This window comes from Coloeus monedula (assembly GCF_965178545.1).
Source record: "Coloeus monedula genome assembly, chromosome: Z".
In the NCBI taxonomy this organism is placed as follows: Eukaryota; Metazoa; Chordata; class Aves; order Passeriformes; family Corvidae; genus Coloeus; species Coloeus monedula.
The window spans coordinates 82,563,569-82,574,870 of record NC_138822.1 but is presented as its reverse complement, the minus strand read 5'-3'; the positions used below and the strand labels follow the sequence as shown (position 1 = coordinate 82,574,870).

General features: G+C 41.0%; 1 protein-coding gene across 1 annotated transcript in view; it reads right to left on the bottom strand.

Annotated features, from left to right (window-relative positions):
* Positions 1-607: 607 nt before the first annotated feature.
* The window catches only part of ARK2N (arkadia (RNF111) N-terminal like PKA signaling regulator 2N), a 43,872-nt gene continuing 33,177 nt past the window's right edge, over positions 608-11,302 (bottom strand). The window contains exons 3-5 of the mRNA XM_082301809.1: positions 10,321-10,503; positions 5,955-6,081; positions 608-2,317 (exon numbers count right to left, since the gene is read on the bottom strand). Coding sequence (XP_082157935.1) covers positions 2,134-2,317; positions 5,955-6,081; positions 10,321-10,503 — 494 coding nt within the window. The 3' untranslated portion in view covers positions 608-2,133. The remainder of the gene's footprint in view (positions 2,318-5,954; positions 6,082-10,320; positions 10,504-11,302) is intronic.

Genomic DNA, 11,302 nt, shown 5'->3' with positions numbered 1-11,302 from the left:
AAAGAAAACCTGCATTGGACTACCATACATGAGCTGTTTAAACAAACACAGTGCACAGTTGGAGGAAGTTTGGTTAGGAGGCAGTCGTTTTTATGTACATGTGGAAGTCACATCATATACAAACTGAAAAACAAGGAGAGTTAGTTAGCATTTTTTCATGGAAGGACTGCAAACAGGTCCCTGCAGCTTTCTCCACAACTGACCTTCAGGAGACTCTCTGAAACGGGAAGAAGCAGCCACAGGAGGTGGCTGTTCCAAAGTTACCTTCACAGCAGGTGTGAGAGCCCACAGCTGATGGAAACACGAGGAGAAAGGATGGGCAGAGCAGCACAGGGCCCTTCCCTGCTGTGGGGCCCACAGGCTCCATCCACGCTCCCCTCCCTCCCACAGAAAGGAATCGGTCACTAAAACCACCACAGATATTTTTCTGGCCATGCAAGACACTTGTGTTCAATGTTCTAGAAAGCTGGAAGTGGGAATATCAATCCTTACCTAGCTGTTCTGTAAAGTGCAGTATGAACTGTTCTGCTTATGGAAGAAACAGATGTTTGTTACTAACTATACCCCCCTGCTGGGCTGTTTTTCCTTTATGTGACAACACAGGTGATTCTGTCTTAATTTTTTTATTTTGCCCACAGATAAAATTATGGGAAGCCAAAAAAATTTTGAAACCAGCCGACACAAAAGGAAAGCAGAACTTCCCAGGTCCTGACCACCCCTGTTCAGCCTTAAATAGTAAAAAATCCAATGGCAGAGCTGTACAAAATTCCCAATAGAAACATCCGGAATATGAAGGAATGTTTCAATTGCACAGTAGACATTTAAAGTGAATAATGTCATCTTGTTAAAGTCTAATCTTTGGTTTTTGCCTTGGGAAAGGCTCAAAATGACAGGTGAGGGGGGGCAGGAATTTCCACATACACCACAGAAACTGCAGCCCGCTAAAGTGAGTAGTTCCACTGATTTTGTAAATATTCTGGTAGAAAGTGTTTCCTGAATCATGGCATTTCCAAAACTAGCATGAGAGACATGACTGAAAGCCAGGGAAATGGTGCAGATTACTAATTAAAAAAAAAAAAAAAATTAAAAAACCCACAACCTTAGTTTCTGACCCCGATCCTGCAACATTTTTTAGGACAGTTTTAAGCGCTTGAGTGGCCCCACAAGTTCCAGGAACAGTCCCAGCTGAACACCCCTTTGCCAGGCTGGGGTTTTGGAATTTGCTTGGGATTTGAGTTTGTTTTTTTCTTTTGAGATGGTGAATGACACAAACAAGCAGCAGTAGAAACAGGGACTATGAGTAAAACATTTCAGTTCTCTCCTTCATCTACTCCAGGCAAGACTCAGATAAAGGTAAAAAAAGTTCAGCTATAATTAAAAAGCAGAGGAATGCTGGGCTTTTTATTTCCTTTTCCTGTGCTTTTGCAATGATCAGCTGTTCCTAAGTCACTACTATTACTATTTTAGCCATTCCAAGCTGTGGGAATTTACCAGTGAAACACAGTAGTCAAGTAGACAGAAGACTCAGCACTGAAGAGTATAAACTATAAATTACATTGAAAATAAAAATGCTTTAATTAAAAGCTGTTCAGTGCATTTGTTATGGGCCATTTGCATTATAGACAATCCCTCCTGCTGGTAACATAACCAAATCAGCTTGGGTAAAAGTACTCCTGGCCCAAATTTTGGAAGTGTTGAATACCGTCCGATTCCACTGAAATCAGTGAGGACACAGCATTTCTCAAAATCACTGATGCTCACACAGCAACACACTAACTTCTACTAATAAACTCAAGATACTGATAAATTAAAAACGTCCTGGAGTCAGGAGGTGTGGGGGAGGGTGGGAGGATGTTAAGTTTGCACGCAGTTATTCCGTCAGATATACACACACACGTTAGTAACTGCAGATGTGTTTTAAATTTGGTGCTGTTAATTCTGGGCAAGAATCCTCCTTGGAGAAGGCAAAACCATTTGAAGTGATACTGAAGCCATACTACATTCCTGTGGACGTGCAGAAACACCGCGGGTTTGAGTTTCCCAGTGCCAAGGAAGGGGCCTGCGGAGGCGATGCTTTAACCTCTGAACTTCTGTGGCAGGGAGGGCAGGGGGCAGGAGCACAGTGACACGGCGTTACAGGAGGTATTTGCGCCTGGTGTCCTCGTCCAGAGTGAGGTCCACCACTTCTGGGGGCGAGGACCAGTTCTGCTGGGGAGCCACTGCTGTCCATGGCTGCGTGGGCTGGGCGCTCCCGAACGGCGAGCCGCGCTTCCAGGAGGACACGCTCTGGATCACCCCTCCCCTGGGATGCACACACCTGCAGCGAGGAGAGGGACACACACAGTGTCAGGGACACCGCTCAGCTCAGCCACCAGATCCCCACCTCCAGTGTTTTATCATCATCTGGTTAGCACGTCCCTCTCCAAACTGGATTCTCCACTTGTAGAGTCCACGGCATCTCAAACACTCAGTGAACAAAGCTAAATTTAAATTTGGGGATTTGGTGGGGATTAAATTATTCTAAAGGAATGCCAGTGGGTGTAATGTGATATTCTTTATAAAGTATGTGCATGGATCCCAATGATCTTGAGGAAGCCTGCGCCACCATGTGTAGCACCACGCACAATTTCCTGCTAGGAGCTTTATCCACTGGACTTCTTAAAAAGAGAAAAATTTGAAGTGAGGCTGCCTGAGACAAAAAGAAAAGCTATACTGCAATATTAAATCAAAGCCATGTTAAAACAAGGAGGTAATGATACTTTCATTACAATAATTGCAAAAGAGATCTTGCTGATTACATTATTACAGCTGTTATATTTGATTTTTTTGTTTTGTTTTGGTCTTCTTAACTGAAAATCACAAACATGCTGGGAATTGTTCACTGACAACAGTTCAGCCCCACTTCAGCAAAACATTTAAGCTTTAAGTGACTACAGCCAATGAGACTAAAATGTGTATTTGAAGATAAAGCTCCAGTGCCCTGCTGAAGCAAGATCCACAGGTACCTATTCACATAGCATTTTTACCTATTATATTCATAATAAATACATGAAAAATGAAGCACAAGTTAACAGCAATTAGAAAAAAGAAATGCAAAATGAAAGGTAGAATAATTTTGCTGTATGATGAAGTGATGACAGGAATTTACTAGAGGCTTTAGGATGATAACTCCATTTCCAGCTGCAAATCCTACAGAGGCAAGCAAAACTCGATACCTAGTGCTCCAAAAATTGTTTTGCTCTTGTAAGCACTGGTGGTGGCTGCATGGACAAACACGAGGTGTTCTGGCTGCTGGGGTAACCTTTTCCCATTTCTTTGTGAAGGCACGTGTATCTCAGGAACTCAGATTTCCTGCACTGATCAAATACCCCTGACATTTACATTTTATTTAATCCAATTTAAGCTAGTGCTATTTATTTTCTCCAAAACTACTTAGGTTATGCTCAGCTCTCTTGTTTCTGGTTGGAGTTTCATGAAACAGAATGAAAAATCTCATTCTCTGAGCTGTAACTTCTCTGAATATAAATGTCTCATTGACTTCTCAGATACGCTGCTTAGGTTTAGATGTGATGTTCAGAATGGCTTTTCTATTACTCCTTCAGTCTTAAAAAAACATAGTTAAAGTATGTATCTACAAAGAATTAGCAGTTAGACCCTGGAACTCTAAACAAATGTATGGGATTTCCTTCCTTTAAAGCTTTCTTTTAAGGAGAAATATTTTTAATCAAACTGGCAAGAAAAGCTTGTAGACAGAGCAAATAAAATATGATGTTTGGTCTCTGGGACTGTGGTGCATCATTCTGAGAACAGTCCTCAGTGTTTAGGCAAAGCTAAGACTAACATTTCTTCCTGAAGATGACAAAAACCGAGCCATAAATTATCTCACAGAAACGGTACCTCGGAAAAATAAAAGTGTTTATCCTCAAACAAGTCATGCAAGCAGCCAACAGCAAAATGTTCAGTCAAACATGAGCTCAGGGAACATGCTTCCAATCTGTCGCTAAGGGAGGATACCAAATAAAGGCAATAAAAAAAAAAAAAAGGAGGGATAAAAAAAAGCTTCCTAGGAAAAACTAGAGGAAAACTGGTTTATATGCATACACGATTTAAAAAAAAAAAAAATCTACAAGTGAAAAATTAAACAAACTGAAAAACATGACTTGGTGTCCTGAATAGATGCCAAGTAACATCCAGTAATATCCCATTGATGAGAAACAGCACCAATTCACTAACAATCTGAAGAACTACAAAGGATGGACAAACTCCAGGGTGTCACGACTCACACCAGCCCAACGAGGACATGGAACAGGGAGCACGATATAAACCAGGATCCAAACACCACACTAACTAAGCATGCAGAAAATACCAATCAAAAACCTAACTCTTGTCCAAATGACAACCCTGTCAGAAGCCCATCAATACTTCATAACTGCAAGCCTAGGCCTGAAAGAGAAATAAAACTCTAAATAGGATTCAAACTGAAACGTGTGAGTGAGTATTCAAGGGAGGCAGTGAACACTGGTCTCTGGGAGATGGGTACAGGAACAAAGGAAAGCACAGAAGAGTGCTTTCAGCCTGATTTGATGAAATTATTTCAGTCCATATCTACTAAAAGTCATTTTAAACAGCAACTCTGCATTTAGGCCACGTTTCCATTCCTGTAGAGGATGAGTATCATGGAGGCAGCAGCATGGAAAGCTTTCAAAGAGGGGACAGCAACACAAGGGTCCTGTGTGCAGTGCTGCACAGACTTAGACCAGCCAGTGCTGGAGGGTGAATCCACACCCCTTACCATCAGCACAAAGACCCTCCAAGCCCTGGGTTCTGCTGCATAAACAGCCAGGAGAGCTGTTTCCTAAGGAATTACCATCTTCCAAAAGAGTAGGCCATGCAAGGACTTAGACGGTTCTAAAAGCAAAGACTAAATCCCCCTTTCTGGACCCAAAAGTTTCCTTTTTTTCACATCCAACAGCACTGGGCTGTGCCCACATTATCCATAAAGTTTCCTGCCTGGGAAATTGGGTCCTGCACACCTTCTTTCTTCTTTCCTCAAAAAAGATGCAGTGAAGGGACAACAAGGAACTCTGTTCCTTATCCCAGCTCTGTTCCTTGTCCCTTCCACCCCTCTTCTGCCTCCAAGCAAGCACCAGGCTTCAGAAAAGTTTTGGAAGGAGCTTGTCTAGGTATTGTTTTAACTTGGTTTTAATTCACCAAATTCACATTCCGCAGTATAAGAAAATGTCAGGTTTGTTCAACTGCTTCATAATATTTTAAGGCAAGGAAAGACCATAGACCAAAGATGAAGAGTTACATCAAAAAATGCCTACCAAGAAGAACAGCTGGACAGGTTTCTGACTGAGAGAGAAACCTCTGGCACCCTTACCCTCATCTACTTTGACTTCTCTTGAATCTTAAAATAAAATTAAGATTCATAATGATCTGATTTTTAACCTAAAGGGGCTATCTTATGACATTAGCCATTGAAAAACTGATAGTATTTTTACCCCTACTGACTAATTAAATAAAGTGGAAGCTAATAAAAAAAATTTGACTTAATATTTTGAAAGGAAACAAGAACCCACACAAAGATTTTCACTTAGTTATTTGCATATTCACATATACCTTTAAAATCTGAATTCCTGAGGTATGTACATTTAGTATCTCAATATTTGGTATTTTTATACTACACATGTTTAGCCAGGTAATGTTTGATATTGAATCACAAGTTTAATCTGAATAATTACCAAGTCGGTCACTTTCTAAAGAAAAATTCATTCTGACATCACCACGACCAGCAGAACAGAAAAATAAAGTGCAACATTTGCTGCCTTTTGGGCATCACTCATGGATGGGTAACCACAGAAGTGAAGGCCAGCAGTTCTTTATTGATTTTGGTAATACAGACATTCTGATAAAATGAAAGTAATATTACAGCAAGAAAAAACAATTAATACCTGGCATGTTCCTGAACTCCAACAATCTCTACTTCGCTGTCAGAAGAGGCAATGTTAATTTCTTCATTGGCCTGGGCATTACCACAAGAGGTTTTGTCACCTGCAAGGAAGCCTGGATCCAAACGACCTACAGATGGGGAAAATGGGAATACAGACAGTGTTTAATGGCTTGCATGGCTCAGAAATAAGCTGGAAAAGGAGTTTCCCAACCTAACAAAAGACCAAAACAACACTGAGATTAGAAAATCTCATTAGACCAAGTTTTTAAACTCACAGTTTATCACCTGCTACAGGCAAACCACTGGATTTAGCCAGTGTCAATAGCTGTGGTGATGGTGCTGTCACACAAATGTGAGCAAAGCCTGACTGTTGCTTCAAGAACAATTAGAATTTCCAGCTGAAATGTTAGGACAGTGCTAAGAGTTAAACTGCCCCTAGACCTCTTTGACATTAAGAAACAAAACAATCTAAGCAAATACAATGATACTATAGCAAAGAAATCCTACAGGCTGGATAGAAACATCCCACTCATAAAGGGAAATTAATTTAATTCCCTTAAATAGAAAACCAGGGGAAGCTGGTCAGTGAAAAAACACAGCAAACTCATCCATTTCTGGCTGTGCTGCTTCACACATCTGCTCTAACATTACTAGAAATGCTTGAAAAGAAAAAGTGGTGTTCTTAAGTCCCATATGCAGCAGGGCTGTTTTTTTATTACAGTCCCTCAATGCCATCCAGTCTGTCAGTCAGTCAAACCACAAGCCCTCTCTAAATACTCACAGCAAGTGTGGCACAGCACGTTTTTGCCTTTTTTGCCAAGTGCTCCTAAGAGGGTTCTTCACCCCAATTAGTGAAGCTGTGTTGAGTCATACAGGATAATACTTGCATGGGAAACACAAAGCAGCTGAAATTATTACTTCTCTCACAGAAAATAGATTTCTTTAAAAATCAATTAATTAAAAGATATAACTTCTACTCTCTTTTTTTTTTTTCTTCCAGGAAAAAGGGAAGATTATTAATTCCACTTAATTCTCTATCATTAGCCTGGGGGATGCTGGGCAGCTATGAAGTAGGTGATACAACCTACTTAAAAACCACTTGCTCAGCTGTACTACACAGGGGAAGAGTCATTTGTTGAGCAGGAAATTTGAGAGTAGGTGAATATTTTATGTGTATCTAGTTTGAGTGGACACCTCCTTGAAGATTAGAGGAGGAGGAGAAGCAATAATGATCCACAGGATTTAAAAGGTGTGCGGACATGCAGAACTGATTATACCCCCAGGGAGATTAAAGGAAACAGAGAGAAGAAATTAAACTTAAAACAAGTGCCAGGGAAACTTTCTAATGACTGCTTTAAGCACTAGGGAAAGATGCAAGCAAATAAAATCATAGAATGGTTTGGATTGAAAGGGACCTTCAAGCTCATCCAGTTCCACCCCCTGCCATGGGCAGGGACACCTTCCACTATCCCACGTTGCTCCAAGCCCCGTCCAGCCTGGCCTGGGACACTGCCAGGGATCCAGGGGCAGCCACAGCTGCTCTGGGCACCCTGTGCCAGGGCCTGCCCACCCTCACAGACAGCAATTCCTTCCCAATATCCCATCCAGCCCTGCCCTCTGGCACTGGAAAGCCATTCCCTGTGTCCTGTCCCTCCATGCCTTGTCCCCAGTCCCTGTGCAGCTTTTCTGTAGGAGCAGAGACCATGCTGCATGTTCAGTTTTTGGAAAGACAAGATCCTTGGTGATCTGATCAGGGTTGGCAAGGGAAGGAAACCCATGTGCTGCCAGGTACCTGAAGGAGTTTCCATCTCACAAGACTAAAAATATTTGTCAGCTGAACTTAAAACAAACTACTAGCTCAGACAGTCTCTTCCTATCATTGCAGTTCAGCTGAACATTTCTTGGCATACATCACTGACTGCCAGAAAGCCCAAAAATGGGTCATGGGTATTTCTTTAACAGAAGTGTCTGGGCAGACTGTGAAACATGAAATGGAAGCGCTCAGAGGCTTTGATTCACGTGCTGGGGGCTTCACATTGCCAGAGGGCAGAGTTAGATGGCATATTGGGAAAAAATTCTTCCCCATGAGGGTGGTAGGGCTCTGGCACAGATTACCCAGAGAAGCTGTGGCTGCCCCATCCCTGTAAGTATCCTAGGGCAGGTTGGAGGGGGCTTGGAGCACCCTGGGATAGTGGAAGGTGTCCCTACCTATGGCCATAGTATCTTGTTTTAATGCCACACTACTCTACTTTTTCTTGACAGGGTAATCTCCGGCAGAAGTGCAAAGCAGACCAGCTCTTAAAAAGCCCCAAAAAGAATCCCCAGAGGTATAAACTGGAGTCCCAAAAGAGCTTCCACATATTACCATAGCTTTAAGTTCAGACAACAAAAAGATAATTAGCAGCATCGAAACCATGATTAGCAGAGTAAATACTGCAAGAGTAGCTGGGTGTTAATCAGGATTATAGCACACAGACAGATTTACAGCCTCTGGCCATACAAATTCCATGCCTAATAACATGCCCACGCTGTTAATTTCTTTGCACGAACATTAGGACGATGCCCAAAGTGATGTTTTGTTTGCCCTACACCACCAGGGCTTGCAAAACAGCCCATGCACAAAGATGTGATAGTATAATAAGATTTTTTGTTTAGATAGAGATGCTTATGTTGTTATTTTCCCATGGGAACACATTCTATAAAGTCTGCTAAACTAGATACTGGCTGAAGATTACACTTGTGAACCAGATGCAAGATTTGAAAATTCTGCTTTTCCAATGTGCAGCCCTAGACCTGGTACGAAAAGGCCAGCACTGGCAAAGGTGCAGTCAGATGTATACTGAGGCTGCAGGGCAAGGTGTATGCATGAGCAAAAAGAGATTCATCTTTTCAGCTGCTGACATGGCCATAACACCAGGACCAAATCCACATGAACGTTCCCAGGGATGAAGAAGTCTCTTGATGTTTCCAGTTTTCTTTTACCTGCAAGTCCCCTTGGATATAAATGGAGGAAGGAAAAGAAAATTCTACCTGCATTGCAGCATTTTAAGTGAGAAGTGGAAGAGAGCTTGGTAAGAAACATTGCTTTTTATTTCCTTACATTCATTTGGTGTGCTGATCCATTGGTGCTATGTAATACAGGTGATTTCAGCTGTTCTCATTGTGTAATAAATCCCTTAATAAAGGACTGGGCTTGCTAGGGGTGAAATAACTATCAGTCAGCTGCTGTCCTGCAAAAAATACCAGTGAGCTTGGAAAACACAGGCAAGCTTCAAAAAGGCTTGAATGACATCCAGCCATGGACCACAGTGAAAACAACGCACAGAGATTCTCATATTCAAATCATGGACTTGTAGACTCCATAGTAATGGAACATCTCTTTACAAAGGACCATGTAATTGCATTTCTCTAAGCCTTACAGACAGTGAAAAGCAGCTCAGAGCCACCACAACATTCCCCATGTGGGTGCCCTGTGGCAGGAGATGTTTGGGAAACACAGCACAAAACACAAACCTGTTGTGCTCCACCACGGCAGCAGGACTTACGTGTATTGTGCAGCCTGAAATCCTAACATGGGAGTTAAAAAATGACTGGAAAGGAAGTAAAATGATGGCATACAAGGCTGTGGGATGAAGCTGACAGAAAATAACCCCTGCTAACATCCAAAACACTACAGTGTTTCATGTAGTTATTTAGCTGTTTTGCTAGTGAAGCAGAACAGTGTTCATGAGCTTCATGAACTTCCCTGAGTTCTTCCACAGTATTCCTAAAGGAAATTTCCTTGCTGTCTCTAGATGCTAAGTCCACCTACCAGCACCTCTGCACCCTTCGTCTTTACCCAATGCTAGGCTGTCGAATTTTCTAAGGGGTGATGGAAATGCAGATGGAATATGGGAAGAATTAATGCTTGTATTTTAGAGATGTAAAGAGACAAACAAAAAAAAAGAAAAAGAGATACACAGGCAATCCCAACACTGAAAAAGAGATTAGGACCAGTTGACTAGCTGGTGGCATGGGCTGTCATAATCAATCATTCAGTAACAAGATTAGCTCACTTTCATTAAAAAAAACAAACACCACCAAAACCCCAGACCTAAGTTCCCTGTAGTAATTACAGGAAAAAGAAAGAGAAGAAAAAACAGCTAAGAAAATTAGTGTTAAAAGTATATTGCAGGAATATTTGTCAATTTTTATCACTTGTATTTTGGAGTAAATGGCAGACCTTTTTAAAAAGCACCTGTCCTGTTCTCTCACAAAATCCACAAATGGAGCTTTTATAGCTGTATAAACTACAAAAATACTGAAACCAAGAAAGGGAGAGACACCAAATGCAATGCTGGCACAAATGTCAGAGAATTTAAACAAACCTGTATCAGCACTCATTTCATCCAGCAGCCCTCTGGTTCTCCAGGTAGATCCTGAGTCTTGATTTCCTAAACAATTATTGTGCTCTTGAACCACTGCAGCTGCCAACAGATTGTCCACATTTACCACTTCTGGGTCTGAGTTTGTGTCTGATATATCATAGTGAGCGACAACAGGGGGTCCATCTGCAGGGGAGAAAAGCAGCATGGGTTACAAATCAGCACAGACTGAAAGACACCTCAAAAAGTACAAATAATTTGTTTAAGGATTAATGCAACATCCTACATGAAGCTCTTAAAGTTACATAGTGGGAAATTGTATGAATTATTAAACTTCAGTTAATGAACATAGCCTGAGATTACAGAGACATTTTGACCTTTGCATACACAGAAAACACAAGTGTCAGAAAAACACATTTATCAAAGTATCAGTTATTTGTGTAACTGTCTTTTACATTAACACATAAACATCTCCATATCTGACAACATTACATTTACAATCTTGAAAGGATAAAACCTCCAGTTTAAAATAAAAAATAATAAGTTACAGGACATTAAATTGGGCAGACAAGATATATATCTAGAGAATTTTACAGAAGTCAAGAGACAGCTTACATTTTTATAGGATTGATTGAATAAAACTAACTTTTTCATCAAACTGATCCAGTGACAATGAATTTAACATTAGGCAACTTTCCTTTCATAACATTTACCTGTCAAGGGCAGGGGGATTTTTCAAAATTGCAATGTTTTTTGGTGTTGTTTGTTTGGGGTTTCTTTTAAGATCAAGAGTAACAAGACACAAAATTATAATGTGCAGTGATAAATATGCTTTTCATTCAACATGATTGTCATATGCATTTTTGGCCACCGTAACGAAGGAGGAAAGAGGGAGATAAAATTGCTTACGTGATTCTGAAATCTGTCCTTGAGGAGTAACAAAAAACTGTTTTTGATCTGTTTTGTTAGGACGAACTAATTTCTT